The sequence below is a fragment of the Rhincodon typus genome, unplaced genomic scaffold (genome assembly GCF_021869965.1).
Source record: "Rhincodon typus isolate 14 unplaced genomic scaffold, sRhiTyp1.1 hic_rhity00003107, whole genome shotgun sequence".
Lineage (NCBI taxonomy): Eukaryota > Metazoa > Chordata > Chondrichthyes > Orectolobiformes > Rhincodontidae > Rhincodon > Rhincodon typus.
The window spans coordinates 1-16966 of record NW_025968745.1 but is presented as its reverse complement, the minus strand read 5'-3'; the positions used below and the strand labels follow the sequence as shown (position 1 = coordinate 16966).

General features: G+C 41.7%; 1 protein-coding gene across 1 annotated transcript; it reads right to left on the bottom strand.

The window, feature by feature from the left end:
* Positions 1-1891: 1891 nt before the first annotated feature.
* Positions 1892-16486, bottom strand: LOC109938326 (BTB/POZ domain-containing adapter for CUL3-mediated RhoA degradation protein 3). The gene is made up of 5 exons (XM_048593558.1): positions 16327-16486; positions 15335-15459; positions 14309-14361; positions 11935-12130; positions 1892-7994 (listed from the first exon to the last, which is right to left on the bottom strand). Exons 1-5 carry the CDS (start codon positions 16484-16486, stop codon positions 7776-7778), a joined length of 753 nt encoding a protein of 250 aa, XP_048449515.1. The 3' UTR covers positions 1892-7775.
* Between the last annotated feature and the right edge of the window lie 480 nt (positions 16487-16966).

The following is a 16966-nucleotide window of genomic DNA, read 5'->3' as shown; positions in this document are numbered from 1 at the left end:
TGGGCAATAAAATGCTGGATTATCCAGCAACACTATTATCCCATGAATGAATAGAAAAAAGGGAAAGGCACAGCATTTTAGGATCTTGTAGAGTGAGGACCTCTATCTTCAGCCTTAATAACAATGTCTAACTTACTAATGCAACTTTTACCTGATTGCTACCAAGCAGTAAACTACATCTCATTTAAGATGCGAGCCTCTCTTTCCTAAGATTTACTAGTACTTTTCCTCCAGCACAGTGTCAGCCTGTTGATCCACTTAAGGAAAGTGGATGGAGGCAGCAACTACGTCAGCTACAAGCTGGTGGTGGTTGGCATCAGAGCAAATACATTAAATAGCCATGGAATGATCCCTTTGCTTAACCAAGTTCAACAGAGGATAAGGAACAGAACCTCGTCTTTTTCGTTAGGCACCTAACTGCTTCTGGAGTCAACACTGGGTTCAACAAACACAGACTGAGGTCTCTGTCTCCATTTTATTTCCATTCTCTTTTCTGTTTTGCTGTTGTTTCTGTTTCTCCTTTTGCTTTCATTTGTAGGACAGCAACCGTTCATTCTGCCATTCTCACCTCCTCTGAACACAGAGAATCCTTACAGTGCGGAAGAGGCCATTCAGCCCATCAAGTCTGCACCAACCTTCCAAAGAGCACCCCCAGCCAGACCCAGCTCCTCCACCCTATCCCCATAAGCTTGCACTTGCCCAGGCTAATCCACCTAACCTGCACATCTCTGAACTGTGGGGCATCTTCCCATTTCTTTATTTGTTCTGCTCTAATTGGTCCTGTACCACATCCGTGTGCCAGTTAATTATTCCAGTTTTCCATCTGAAGACAGATCTTCTCCTTTCTTCTCCTTCTCACCCTCCCCCATCCATTTCTTTAAAATCTATTACATTTTCAGCATTTCCCAGTTCTCACAAAAGGTCACAGATGTGAACTGCGAACACTTTCTCTTACTGTCGATGCTGCCTGACTTGCTGAGTAGTTCCAGCATTTTCTGCTTCAGATTGCTAACAAGGGATTCCCTGAACGGAAGTGCATGAACGAATAAGGAACTAGACTGCCACTGACGTTGGGGTGAATAGGTCAGAGTCCGAAATGCTGGGAAGATATGAGTGAGAATATGCATCACTCAGACTACGTTATAGAAGGTAGCCAGCAGCAACTCACCAAAGCGCATTTGACATTATCATTCAAACCTGCAACCTCTACTCCCTGGAAAGACAAGGGCAGGTGCTTGACAACAGTTCCACGCGCAAGTCCGTTTCAAGCCACATACCATCTTGACTTGGAGCTGTTTTGCTGTTCCTTCAGAGTCTCTGGGTCAAAGTCCTGGAAATTTCTTCCTGTGATGTACCTGCACCAAATAGACCAAAGCAATTGAAAAACACAGCACACAACCACCTTCTCAGGGTGACAGAGAGATGGAAAAGAAACATTGGCCTAGCCAGAGACACGGACATTCTGTGAAAGAATGCAGTTGAAGTTAATGAGGGAGGGCTCAGGGACCATTAAAAGGAGCAAACGCGTAGGTGAACTCAGCCTGGATGGAGGTGCATAATATTCAAGCATAGAAATTCTGCCTTTTTATTGCTGACCTTGATTTGAAGGCAGGTGTCAGTGTCAGGGTTGAAAAGAATTCTGTGGTTTTGTAGAGATTTTGCGCACGGCTCACTGGACAGCAATAAGAAACATTGGCTGCTTCCTCATCCCAAAACTAGAGACACTGAAGCACAAGAAAATTGTACCGCAGTAGGAAAGTACAGAATCTATTTTCACTGATTGGGAAGTGATGTCATATAAAGTAGAAAGTGTCAAACAAATAGACAGGCAGAATAAACAGAAAATGTACACATCCTCATTTGTAGGCAGGCAAAAAGAGATTTTTATAAATATAGTTTAAGCTTTATTTACCTTTTATTTAGCTAAATAAAGTGGCAGAGTTTTATAACTGTACAAAATACAGACTTTTTCAAACAATGCACTGATATTATAAAAATAAAAATCAAAATGGATTACAACACAGTATATGCTTCCATGACATTCAATCAATGGCAGTTCAAATATGTGAATGTAACTCTAATTAAATTGGTACTCATTATAAAAATGAAAATCAGACAACTAATTGAACACAATCGAAAATTGATTTAAAATTCTTTACAGATAACTGTGCTGGTGAGACTGGGTTTACAAATGCAATTCTATTCACAGATTGCTGCAATACTGCTTTGAAATCAGTTGTGCTCAAGTGTGTCTGATTATAAAAACACATTTTGGTTGTGAAGAGGAGAGATATTAGTACTTGGGAATAAAGCATTCTCCAGTCTCAGATCAGAGACACCAGTTAGATGTAGAACAAAGCTCTACCAAGCCCAATAACCTGCTTTAAGACTTCTGTCAAGAGGAATCCTGCTGAACTGTGCATTGCACAGTACAGCTCTCTTAGTTCAACAGCAACGTGCCTCTGGAGAGTACTGCCCTCTGCACTGTTGTACGTCTATTCACTACCCAGAGTAGTCACCAAGTGGTCTCTGACCACGACCACCAATTTAAAGATGCTTTGGATCTTCCCAAACTCATTATTTTTAGTATCTTACAGGTAGGACCAATTTCAAGCTTTCTTGCTGACCTTATCCTTACTTCAGAAAATCATGGTTACTGTTTCAGTCTGGATGTGATCAATAGGCAGATTATATTTGAAGGACTGTGAAACCATTCCAAAGATTGTTTGGTGACCCAAGGATTGGATTGCTAAAATGGAACCACTAACTGAAATGATAGCACTGGAACCTGAGTGAAGAGTGGAAGATACAAGACTGGGCGGGGGTGCCAGCAGGGGATTTATTAGCAGACTAATACCAAGATGAAATATTTTAAGGGTAACAGCTGCAGAAGATTCTTGCCTTTATCTTTTGATAATATCTCAAGCATCTCTGGTGAACCATTTCTTTAGAAATGTTTTGGGGATAGACGACATAGGGACAAGGGTTATACATTGTCCTGCAACCTGAACAAAGGTGGCTGGATAGTGAGATAGTTACCGATTGTCTTCTGCATTATTTATTGATGGCAACTCAGTTATAGATGTCAAACTGAGGAAATGAGGATGTTCCAATGTCAAAACAGGAATAAGAAAAGGGTGACTTGTCACGATCACTAATTGTCAGTCTGCAGGACTGACCTCTGGTAATAATCTCAATGCAGGCCCATCTTCTCATTTTAGGTGATAGTGTCCCTTTAAGGATTGCTGGCTGGGCCATAACTTTCCCTGAACATACCTGGCTCTAGGGACTTGACATTCTGCCTGCATCAAAGTGTCCAGCAGTTCACTTCCAGTGTTTAATGTCTGTATAATTCCCCTTTCCCATATCTGGTACTTAGTGGCCCTGTGTGTTATCAAATTTCTATGCTGCTGAAACTATTTTCATTAATAACTTGCACTGCACATTTTCTTCTACACATTGCATGGCTGTGACCAAAATTTGACATCTATCAATTAATTACAAATATCAGTAATGTTGCTGTTGATAATTAGGTTCTTCTTAATCAACAGACTTTGCGAATAAGTGAAAATTATCAGATGTTACATATAGTTACAGCTTCACAGTAATACTCAAACTGAGAGTTAATGGCATCCGGAGCAGACTTCAAGGTCTGAAGTAAAGCCTGTCCCAGAATAAATCCGATGGAATTAAAATACTGGCTGGCCACTGGTATCGAAATCAATTACAATCTCCCAATTACAGATGCAATACTTCAAACTTTGCACTGACAATGAACAATAGAATTTTATGCAGATAGAGATAAAGGTAAGCTTCAACAAATTGATCCATACAACCTTCATCCAAGTTCTCAGATTGCAGCTTGAAGTTGTTTCTGGTTTCGTTCAGATCAAGAAGTAAAGAGCAGCTGCATCAGGGGTCACTAGCAGAAAGGTGCAGTGATACGTGCTGAGTTGAACCATTTCAGAGGAGAATCAGGAAGGAAGCTATGCTGCATTCCAGTCACCTCCACACCTTCCCCTACACACCACCGCGCCCCCCCCACACGCCCCCTCACCCACACACACACACACACACACAACCCCACACACACATCCACCCCCAACTCCCAGAGATTCAGCTTTTACAACAGCCCAGTTCATTCCTTTTCAAGCAACACATCTAATTAAACAAGGTAAGAATTCAGGCATCAGAAAACTAGTAACTTGCACATTTCCTCCCCCAATCCCATCATTTAAAATGTAAAAAAATAATTAACTGAGCATTTGGCAACTTGGAAATATTTTTCCCACTATCTTGTAGGAACAGGCAATAAAATTATTTGGTCATTTTATGTATGGATGTTCTGACTGTAGTTTTAAAGTCTCGGGTAAAAGCCAACATGCAAAGTTTAGAAGTCAGACTTACACACAAACACACTTCAGTTAATCTGATCTTATTTACCAAGTCTATTGGCATTCCAATGCAGTTTCTAATGTCCCCTAAGCAGGAAGGGAATGCAGCACACTACCTCAGGCCAACACTGAAGTGTCAACTTGGGTATATGGCCTCAAATTCACAGCATTCCCGACAAAGATGATGCTGACAAAAAAAAAAGCAATATGATGAGGTGCATTTACATTTTAAAATCACTAGCAGCCAGAAATCGATTTAAGTTAATAGAAAACACTGTCTATTGTCATGTCAGATAAAAACTGGGCATGAGGTATGTTTTCCCTTCAATGTTAAGTCACAATGAAGCTAACACACAGATGTTACTTTCACTTATTAGTAATGTAGTAGTGGAGCACTCAAGGTGGACTAGGCTAGGATTGAAGAGACTGGAAAAGAAAAGCCAGCTTTTTCAGATAGACACAAACACAGTAGCTATTTGTACAATGAAGAAAGGAGGGATTGATTAAAATTCACTGGCTAAAAATCTTTTCAACTGACTGTAACATTTTTCTGATTATTGGTAGGCTCTATATGACGACAAAGTCCCACGTATATGTCAACACTTGCTGCATTTTTAGCATTTTGTTACCAAACAGCTGTTGCTTGGCCTCTCAGGAGAAGCAAGTGAAAATGTTGGTGTTCGAGTAAATCATTGAACCCAGTGATTGGTCACCTACAGTTTACCAGCATTACTTCACTGGCAGGCATGCAGCAATGGAGGAGAACAGGGATTATTATTGATAAATGCCTCCATTTTACAGCTTAAGCTTGATTTCGTATCAAAATACCGATTCAGTGAGAAGTCAGCACTGAGGTAACTGCTTTCATTAAAAAAATGTAACACATAACAACACATTGCCGGGTAATAACACAAGCCATTATCCCTTTGTGACTAACTACTGGCCTCACGTAAATGTAAATTCCATTGACCCCTCACAACGTGATGCTTAACAAATGGTACCACAGACACAAATGAAATCAAACAGTAAACCTGAAGACTGTTCAGCTGGATATGACAGACTTGCACTATGGATCAAGTCTATACTAAAGGTCAATGCTCTTAAAAGATTAGGTAGATTCATACTAACCCACACACATCTCTGCCCTGGTATTGATTCTGGACTTAGTACAAACAATGGCTGCATGAGTTCTGAAGAAGTGTCGTAGTGAATTTGAAATGTTAACTCTTTCTCTTCGCTCCAGGGATGGTGCCAAAGCTGCTGAGTTTTTCCAGCACTTTCTGTTTTGATTTCAGATTTTCAGCATCAGCAGGATTCTACCTTTAGTTTTAACGCGTTATGAGAAGCTTTGGATTCATTACCTTAAATGACTGGGCATCACCAGGCTTCACCTCACTGTACATATCTCAAAAGGCTCTTTACAATAGACTGCAGGTTTGGTAATCTATAACATAATCGTTTTTCTGGGTAACACCTTCTTATCCCACAGTTCAAACGGTTAAAGTGTAAAACTGCATTATTCTTTAAAAAACCAACTGACAGGACAAACTGATTTCCTTTTGTTTTCACTTATTAGGGTGACTTTAGGTTCAATCAACCACTTTGCTTCGCTGGTTAATTATGGTACGTGGGATGCAATAACAAAAAAAAGGAAGAGTTAACATTTTACAAGCTGAACTGTGGGAGCAGCGACGTGGTTTGGATTCAAGAAAGGAACTCTCGTGCCTCAATGTTCCTCTCTCAGTTATCAATGCTGTGTTATTACTTATCTCCAGAGTAAGTTCCTTTAGCTGATTCAATAGAGTGCCTCTGGCATGGTTCGGCACAGCATCACCCACATTTATGCTGTAGTACAGTGCAGGCACTATCTTCAGCCCATTATCCAACTTCAAACTCCACACCAATAGTATCCAAATTGCAGGGTGTGCTCCAAATGCAAGAAAATAACCAGATTTAAGGGTCGGGGGAAGTGTGGCGAGGTGGGATAGAGAGCGACAGGATGCCGTTAAGGAAGGGAATATTTAACATAAGTGTCAACTCCATAAACAGTCGAACTTTGGCCAAAAGAAATGATCATTCAAAGCATTACACTGTTCTGTAACCTGTTTTGATCAGGAAGAGAAACTCAGTGCTTGGCAGAAATCTGACACACATTTGAAAGTAGGAATGATGTAGATAGCTACTGTTCCAATTGATATCAGTTCACAACGAAGGATGGCCACAGGTATAGAAGTGTCAAAACAAATCCAAATGGTCCAAAGATTATACCATGCAGCACAAGTACATCCTTGTGAGCTTGTGCACATTGTAGGCATATGATAATAGTCAGCCCTTCCATCATCCATCACGATTTAAAAACACCTCAATAAACTCCTTGCCAATAATGACCAAGCAGTAGCTGATGGGTCAAACTGACATACTGTGTGAAAACAAGCTGAATCTGGAACAGGCCAGAGGTAAACAATGGGAAGGGAGTGGAGTGCTACAAGTCAATCATGAGTGGGCTTTGGGGCAAAGATTAAAAAAAAAGTCTTTTCTTTTGATCTTCAAGGAAGACTGAGAAAATCAATTATAGTATCATCCAAATCTTAGCAAGAAAAGCAACAAATTTACAGCCCTCCAGGGCTGTAAGGAAATGCAAGTGTCAGAAGGACCTCCTAGTTAAAAATCAGGATGTCCGTGTCTAAAACACAAAAGCCAAGTCTATGAAAAAAACCCTAATTCTTCTTTGATAGGACGGAAGGAAACTAAAGTTGCTTAGTGATATCTGTAACTTAACATCAAAAAAGAAAGGCTACTTTTCTTAAGTAGCAGTGCCCAAAGATGGAAACACACAGGCACGGCCAGCACCTTTCAAAAGGACAGGTATCAGATACTGTTCAACAAATGTTAAACCTTTCTTTTAGGTACTGATTAACCTGCTGTGCCTCTCCACTGTTTCAGTCAATTCTGATCTGTGTTCCACAAGATTAAAAGAGTTACTTTTGGAAAAGCAATGAAAATAAATTAACTGCTCAGTTACATATTCTGTGAAGAGTAATCGTTGAACACATTCTGTACAATTTAAGTGCATTGCCTCTTCATCAATAATTACAGCATCATTTAAAGCTAGAATCTAACCGTGCATTCGGGATACCCAGACCAGATTATGCAGCGTGGCCATTCTTTAGCATTCCATGTACTGCACATCAGGAGTTCTTCAGCCTAGCTGAGTTTTACCGATTGCTGTTAATCTATTCACTATTCTAAAACATTACAGGAACCTCATTATGTGATAAAGTTTTCTCTTCTCTATCACTTTCTCCAGGGAGGGTAAGGACAAAGGGTTAGAGAGTTGGACTGATACTGAGGCTCAGACAGACAGAAACCGAGGTGTTCCCCTCACTGATGGAGGTGCGATCGGTCATCTGGGCGCTTGATGTGAATCCTCCGAACCCGTTCGATCCTATCTCGTTCCTCCTCTTCCTCGAGGTGGTGAGACCGACCTGCTGCTCCTCCGGTCGCCTCCAGTAGTGCATTATCCGGCCCACGCCCATCCTGAGTCTCGTACAGTAAAATATTCAGAGTCTCTTCATAGATTCGAGCTTCGGGGAACTCAACCTGTGGAAGGGACAGACTGTCAATCGACCCACACAGTTCACAGTGCTGCACACCAAACGCAGTGAAATGAAAACAGGCGGCTAACAACCTGACAGAAGTGTCTCAGTTCACTTTCTTCACCCAATGATGAATAAGGATGATGACCATCCTAGTGAAATCCTGCAGACAAATCTTCTATTCATGAATCTTCTTCTAATCGACCCATGCAGACATGTTTGACACATCTCTGGAAAAGCTGAGATGTGAGCCCAGGCTTTCTGATTCAGAGGTAGGGATACTATCACTGCACCACAAAAGCCCCAAATGAATGTTCTATTGCTTAGCTCATAAGGAGCACTGTGGTATACATCAAAAAAGTTCCCATAACTGGGGCCTTAAAATCTTATATTTACACCTATAGAGAAGACTTATATTTATACAGTGCTCGGCATGAGCAGCTCGTGTCCCAAAACGTTTAAAAGTCAGCTCTGAGACAATGACCAAACAATCCGCTTGCAAATCTGGATGAGGGACAAACATTCCTCAAAGGGAACTCTCCAGCTCTTCTGCAGGATCCTCTGTGCACATCTAGACAGTTTTATATCACTTTCATACTTACTGCACTTCAAGTTAAAAAGGACAAATACAGTACAGTAAATGAGGTAGAACGGAAAATGTGCAGCCGTGAGAGTCAATTGGGAAGACAAGCTGATGTTTTGGTCAGACACTTCCATGGAACTCTAAGGGGCCACCTCTGAGATTTTGCCTTCAGATGTTATAATTGAGTTGCTGCACAATTCCAGCACTTTCAGGCTCCATCACTTTTCCACTGTCGCACACCTACAGTGAACAAGCTGAGCTTCCTGTACAAAAGTAGACTATTTACTTAAAGTGATCTTGCTGCCTTCCCCAGTTCTGGATACCTCACTTAGTGCATGGGCCACTGATTAATGTGGCATGTTATCATGCTGAACAGTATTTTACAATGAAACAACGTAAACAGTATTGATTGTACAAGAATTGGTCACCTGCCAACAAAACTCTCGATAAAGTTTCAGGCTACAGAGCTTTAATGATGAATTAGTATAATTTAACATGTGAGGTGACGCAGTAAATTAGACGTGTAAGAGACTGTAACACTGTGACAGGACAGGAACTCATACTAAATTCCCTGTGTACAGCACTTGAAGGAACCCTCCTCTGATGGATGTCCCAGCAACGAATTCCCAGAAGCTACGGAGGTAGATTATGAACCAGTCTAGATCATGAGTCACATTAATTACACAAAATTGAAGGTTGGTGTGGTAGTGGAGCAGCAGGGAGAAGAGGAGGTGTGAGAAGTAAATTACGTTAATAGATTTTTAAAATTTCATCACGAGATGCAGTGTTGCTGGCTGCAGCGCAATTATTACCCAACCCTAAGCGCCCTGCAGAAGGGGGTGAGCTGCCTACTTGAATTACTGCAGTCCATAGGGGTGTATGGAGACCATTCCAATGTTCACCGTATGTGTCAAATGCCCTTCTTCTGCACTGTAACAGTTCTGTGATTCATGCTTAGTGCACGTGTGTATGGAATGAACTGCCAGAGGAAGTGGTGGAGTCTGGTACAAATATAACATTTAAAAGGCATCTAGATGGGTACATGAATAGAAAGGGTTTAAAGTGATACGGGCTAAATGCTGGCGAATGGGACTAGATTAATTTCGGATATCTGTTTAGCACGGACAATTTGGACCGAACGATCTGTTTCCACGTTGTGTAACTCCATGACTCTTCCATGTTACATAGTATCATACTGTACTACGATAGTTCACAGTGGACACTGCGCAGGAAATACAAGAGAACTTTAAGAAGGTTACTGAGGTGGTGATGATGATGGGGGAACAGGTAGCAAAACAAAGAGATTGTGGAGGTTTATCATAGTGTGGGGCACAGCGTGCTGGTAGCAACAGTGATGTGGATGGAGGTGCAACAGACTGGAGAAGAAAGACTGAGGGTTTCATCATCTGAGAAGACTGCAGTGGTAGGCAAGAGAAGAGCCTGTGTGTGTGAGATAACCGAAGCCAGCAAGGACAGTGTCAGAGTGACAGCGAGTTTCAAACAGTACTGAACTCATCTTGCACTTTGCTGGGGAGATGACTGATAACAACATCATTAAGGCATGGAATGTACAAATCAACGAAGTCACGTGAGTCTGTGCTGTCCGCCTCTCCCCACCCATTCAGAGTTGGTAAGCACTTTTAAATAGTGGTTAAAAATCAACATGTATTTTTAACAACAGTGGCCATTAACAATACACAGAAATGGTCTTATTTTCTATTGAAGATTTAAAAATAGACTTAATGAAATCCTTCAGTTCAGTTGCTATCATGAGACGATGATAGATCTCAGAGTAATTACAAGATATTATGGAATCTGTGTTCACATGATAGACCTATTCAAGCTTTATTGCTGCACTTCGCATGCTCCCATGTTTAATGGGATCAGCTCCTTGCAGTTAGACCACTACACTCTATTTCACAAATATCCATAGTCATACCGATTTTACTTAACGACATCTTGCTTTAAGAAAACAAAAAGCTAGTCGCACTCCATTGCTGACAACGTGGGTGATCAAAATTAATAACAGTCTACGTGGAGCATGGTTGTGCCTTAGTGAACAGCAGCACTGCCAGCTTGGAGTCATGGTCACAGACTCGAGCCCCATCTGAGTACATCAATCTCGGCTGACACCTCAAAGCCCTACTGACAAGTGCTGCTCTGTCAGAAGTTTTGAACGAGACAAAAGTCAAGATCCCACTTTCCCCCTCAGCTGGATTAAAAAAAAAAGATCCTGTACAGCTGCTGGAAGGAAGGGAGAGACTTCTGTTTTCAGACCAATATTTATCCCTCCATCAACATCACTGAACTTTGAGCTGTGCAAGCTTGCTCTTTGCTCTCCCCGACCCTTTACAACAGAGATTGCCCTTCAGAAAGGGCATCAGCAACTGAGAAGTGCCCTGAAGTGTTGATATATAATATTAACAATATAAATTCTGGCCATTACACCATTTTGTTTACCACTGAAAACGGCAATTACCTTGTGCATCCTGAATGGTTTATTACAATATTGTTCCTCACCATTCTGAAAATGCTCAGATTAAAATACTAGAGATAAAGATTAATATAGTTTTACTGCAGGGCAATTAACCAGGTCCATTTGTTTACAGTTCTGTAGAAGAGTCATGTTGGGCTCAAAGATTAACTCTGTTCCTCTGACTCTCTCCACAGATGCAGCTGTTCAAAAAGGCAGCTCACCACCAGCTTCTCAAGTGCAACTAGGGATGAGCAATAAATGCTGGCCCAGCCAGAGACGCCCACATCCCACACATGAAGGGAAAAAAAAGATGCTGGTAGACCTGCTGCGTCTCTCCTTCCCTTGCTGACTTTATTCTAACATCAATTGGGACTCAGCACATTCATCGGAGTCAGAAAGTTAGGCGTACAAGGGCCATTCCAGGAATACAGCATCAAAATCAAGGCCAGTTTTCAGGGGCAGTATATTTTTAAAGCTTGCTACAATTTTTAAAAGTGCCATCTTTCAGATAAGGTTTTGAACTAACTAGCTGCCTGCTAAGGTGGATTTAAAACACCCCATGGCATGAGTTCAAATAAGAGTAGGCAAGTTATATCAGATGTTCTGGCCAAGGTTTGTCCATCAATTAACATTGCGAAAAGCAGATAAATCTGGTCATTGTCACATAGCTGCAAGCAGGAGCCTACTGTGTGCAATTGGCTGCTATGGTTCCAACATTGTAACAGTGGTGGCTGTTCAAAGGGACTAAACTGTCTGTAAAGAACTTGGAAATGTCTGATGGTTGCGAAAGGTGTGGTTTTAATGCCAGTCTCACAAGAACGTGTACTTTGGTCACAAAAACAGCAGGGGTCCATAAGATGGATCACCATCCAAGTTAAAACCCACCTTGGTCTGTTTTTTCTCTGTTGCGTATACAATGGAGGTGCAGCACACCTCTGCAATCTTCCGGCCCTGCCCATAAAAGGACCAGCAGCAGATTTCATCGCCAAGGACGTCCTTTATGAAAAGGACTCTCCCATTAAATCGCAGTGACAGCTTGTCAAACAGCTCGATGTTCTTCAGCATATTATCATCCGAGTTGCTGAAAGTATAAGAGACAGTTTCAACTGGACGCATGGCAATTTGAAACGGATTGGTCAGGCTATTTGAATTCTGCTTTTCACCTCTTCATATAAAGGGTCCAGCCCCAGTGAGATGTTATGGTGAACAGTCAACAACAATGTCTCATTTCCCTACAAATATGAAATTGCATCTGAATTTCAAGCCTTTGGGACAGTCACGGTTTATGAAAGGTGTTAGATAAATGTTTCTACATTTTCTAATTAGTTTCTTAAATGTCTCTGCCTCCATTTCTAACTTTAGGATGCTCCCTAAAGCGTTTTTTTTGTTTTTGACCATCTGTCCTAATAACTTGTGAGACTAGGTGTTAAATTTTCTTTGATAATGCTACTATTAAATGCTTAGGTTATTGCATTATACCAAACATGTTACTTCAATGAACTGTAGCTGATTACTGGAGCTGAGTTGAAAGAATTCTGTCTCCAGTAATCTAATAGCAAGGGAATACATGATGGAGCGTAGGATCATGGGAAGCACTGAGGATCAGAGGGACCTTGGTGGGCATGTCCACTGTCCCTTAAGCTATCAGGACGTGTGGATAAAATGTTTAAGACGATTTATGGCAGACGTGCCCTTATTTGTCAAGGCATAGTTTAAGAGCAGAGAGGTAATGTTGGAATTGTATAAATGTTGGTTAGGCCAAAACTAGAGTACTGTGTGCAGTTCACATTATAGGAGGGATGTGATAGCAATGGAGAGAGTGCAGAGGAGATTTACCAGGATGCTGCTTAGGTTTGAGAGTTTCAGTCATGGAGAGATTGGACAGACTGGGATTGTTTTCCTCAGAGCACAGGAGATGAAGAGGGGACATGACGGAGAAGTATAGAATTATGAGGGGCACGGACAGGGTAGACAGGAAGGAACTTTTCCTTTTGGTGGAAAGATCAATGACAAGGTGGGGGGTTGGTTCGAGGGACATAGATTTAAGGTAATGGGCAGGAGGTTTGGAAAAGATATTAGGAAATAAACTTTTCAATCCAGAGAGTGGTGGGAATCTGGGACTCACTGCCTATAAGGGTGGGATATTGAAGAAATATTTAGATGTGCACTCATGATGGCAAGGCATACAAGGCTATGGGCCAAGTGCTGGAAAATGGGATTAGAATAATTAGGTGGTTGTTTTTGATTGGTGTGGATGTGATGGGCCAAAGGACCTCTCTCTGTGCTGTAGATCTCTGTTGCTATTTATCATCACAATAGACGTTTGCTTTATTTTTGTACGGACTCTGTTCCTGTGTAGAGAATACATACTTTCCCAGCTAGATGGTTTGCTCTCACCAAGCCAGTTCGCTGAAGGTGTGCAAGGAATAACTAATTCTTCAGTATTACCTCATTCTGTCTGGGAAAGTGTCGAGGATTAGCAGGGAAACTTTAAGTGCAAAACAGCACCACAAAGCACTCCACTGGGGTGCTGCTCCAACTGAGCCACCACCTCCTGTTCCCAAAAAGACATCCATCCTTGCTGATGTACTGCTTTAGACATGGTCGATGGTAACTTGGAGAAACCCTCTGGGATCTCACTCCTCACTGCAGACCGAATGCTCTGGCAAGCTACCAATGGTGTAAGCCCCGCAGCCCCACTTTCTCCAATTCTATTCTGATGCACACCCTGATTTTTATGGCTGTACCATAGGTGAGGGCATGGGTCTGCCCCAAGACCTTGAAACTGCTGGCTCTAAATCTCTGCACTCCTCTACCTCACGCTTCTCAAAATGCTAACTCTGTGACCAAGCTTTCAGTCACATGTCCCGATTCTGAACTTGGTATTCCGATATCAAATTCTTGGGACGTTTTACTTTAAAGGTTCCATGTAAATTCTACACCCATGTCCTCATTTAATGTCTGATTGTGTGCCCTGTCTGGAGTAGTCATCACTGGATAATAATCCAGGAAGGCGAGCCAAGACCAGTAGATTATCCTCTCCATTTTCAGGTTATTAAAACCAACTACATCACCCACACTAATGTACACACACAGACACACACACACAGACACAGATACACACAGACACAGATACACACAGAGCACTGGGGTCTTTTAATCTACAGCTTCAAATTCCAGCCATTAGGCGGTCATGAGAGCTTTGTATTTTAAAATTTTGTGTACCAATTTGGCACTGATTGGATGGTCTTTAGCTTACCTGGTGTAGGAGTATTTGTTGTTGCTCCTGTTGTACAACAGCTTAACTGCAGGCTACAAAGAGAAAAGAATATTTTTGCTGGTTGTTACTTCAACGCGTGAGTGACAACTCATCAACAAGAGCCTTGTACATCTGCTACGTGGTTTCAAACTAGTCACTCTGATTACAACAGCACAATCTCTCTCTGGTGGCGTTATGGAGTCAACACAAAATAAATGTGCTCAGTCTGAATCTAGCTCCGCAAGGAAGCTTTTTTTTAAAATTTGCTCACGGGATATAGGGCTGCTGCCTCAAGCAGTTTTTAATCGCCCTTTCCTAATTGCCCTCAAATTCGTGAAGGAGGGCCACATTCCTGAACTGCTGTCCTTAGGGTGCAGGGTGTTGAGTGAGGGAGTTCCAGGATTTTGACCCAGCCACACTGAAAGAACAGCAATATCTTTCCAAGTCAGGATGGTGAATTGCCTGGAAGGGAACTTGCAGGTATTTTCTGTCCATGTCGTTCTAGCTGGTACAGGTTGTGGGTTCAGAAAGTGCTGTCAGAAGAACCTCAGTGAGTTGCTGCAGTGCACTGGGCAGTGGATGGTAACACACCGCTGCTATTCATCATCCCCTATGAAGGGAATGAACGTTGAAGGCGATGGACAGTCTGCCATCAGGCAGGCTAAGCTGTTGAGTTCCTGAGTTTGGTTGGAGCCGAATCCATCCAGGCAAATGGAGTATTTCATTCTGTCCCTCAAAGTGTGGGGAAATACCGCACAACAGGCCAGTGACTGGCTCACATTAGCAGTTCCATTCCGGTGTTCAGGTTGGAAGGGGAAGCATTTCATATGGAGCTAAAGGACAAGCTTGGCTTTAGTACATTGGTAGCCCAGTCGCCATGGAGTTGAGCTTTGTTGTCTCATCATCCAGGCATGAATTAATACCAACATTGGATACAGAAAAATAAAAGACAGGGCTTACATGCTTAATCTTGAACATTCAAAGAGAAAAAGCATCATAAGTGGCAAGCAACCCAATTGTTCTAACCTTATTAGACGTCGCTATCAACCTCTGCTCCTCTTTGTTAGATGTGATCACAGGAACTTTACAGAAAGGTTCATAAGTTTCTTTCTGCTGCAAAACAAGCACAAATACCTCAGAAAATTGCAAACCTAAAAATATTTTCAAGAACAGAAAAAAATCATAGCAAACAGAGCTTTATTCAAAGGTGCAGCAATCAAGCAGAACGGTATGTGAAGTATTTTCAGGAGATGAAGTTAATCAAAGCAAAGCATGAAGATTATGGTCAATTTGCACTTTGTGGTCTGGCATCTGTCTTCCTTTTGTCTCTGAATGAAGTGCCTTACAGTGATTCTTTGTTTAAGGAATGCTGTATTAATATAATGACTTGTTATAGGCCAGCAGTCAACATCTGGATACATCAACTACAGGATTTACTATCATTCTAAGACCATCTTTTGTTTCCTTTCTAAATATCTGAACTCCTTAGTATGAGATTCTGTCAATTTCTTTGCCACAAGAGTAAAAATCCAGTTGACGAGATTATCGATGTTTAAAGGGTTACATTATGGGGAATAAACTGGAGCCATAATGTCTTGAATTAAAGATGATTGGCAAAAGAACCAGACAGGACAATGAGGCAAATTTCTTAGTGCAGCCTGTTGTCGTGGTCTAGCTATGCACTGCCTAAAACGATAGTGGTAGCTGATTCAGAAATAACTTTCAAAAGGGAATTAGATAATACTTTATAAGGAAATATTTACAGGCCAGTTGGGGGAAGGGCAGAGGGAATGCAGCAAATGGATGGGTTTTGTAAAGAGCTGGTGCAGGTATAATGAGCCAAAGGGTCCTCATTCCATTCTGTGTGATTTTAATCACTGTTCCTGGCATCCTCATCCAGCTGTTATTGGTGTAAGAAAATCTTTTGCTTCTAATCCTGCGTCAGTGTTCGGCAGTGCTCATGCCCAGACATTACCAAATGTGTGCGCTTTCATGTTCATTTGCTTCCTTTGCCTTACCTGCTTCTATCAGGCTTCCTCTGAAACCTCCCTTTCTGAGTCTGTGGGTCACAGCTTCTCTTTTGATATCTATCTCGTTGAACTGCTCAGCACTGCCTTCAATTCCTGAATATCCTCTAGTTGTATAGTCGGTAACATTGCTGTGCAATGCAGTGCGCATTGAATGCCAGACACATTTAGGGAGTGTGGAGTGAATCCTGCTACAGAAGTTCATGGCAGTGACTATCCGAGCTAAAACTTGAAGTTGGTTAATGAATTAGCTAAAAGGAAGGAAATACTGGGTAATAGTTAGGGAATAGTACTGGATGAAGTGTCATATTGAATGGAGTGTCCCAGAAAATGGTGTTAGGGCTGATGCAACTATTAATTTACGTAAGGAATGTAGATTCAGAAACATAAAGGAAATTTGTTGCATGATACCAGGGGCTAAATGGTCACCTCCTTTTTTGCCTAGGCTTGCACTGTCACTCAGCAGTCTGGAACTTGACTGAAGCTGAAAGGAGAGACATGTTGCAGAGGTTTTACACCTTACACTCATCAGGACAAACACGAGAATACCACATTTCACACAAACACATCAATATACTGGAACAAAAACAGAAGTTGCTGGAAAAGCTCAGCAGGTCTGGCAGCATCTGTG

Excerpts from the sequence above, each read along its gene's own strand:
- LOC109938326 (XM_048593558.1), bottom strand. The coding sequence starts at position 16,486 with ATGCGCACTGCATTGCACAGCAATGTTACCGACTATACAACTAGAGGA. Across the intron at positions 12,131-14,308 it reads AACAAATACTCCTACACCAG|CAACTCGGATGATAATATGC; the intron begins GTAAGCTAAAGA and ends TTATACTTTCAG. Across the intron at positions 7,995-11,934 it reads CAGAGAAAAAACAGACCAAG|GTTGAGTTCCCCGAAGCTCG; the intron begins GTGGGTTTTAAC and ends TCCCTTCCACAG.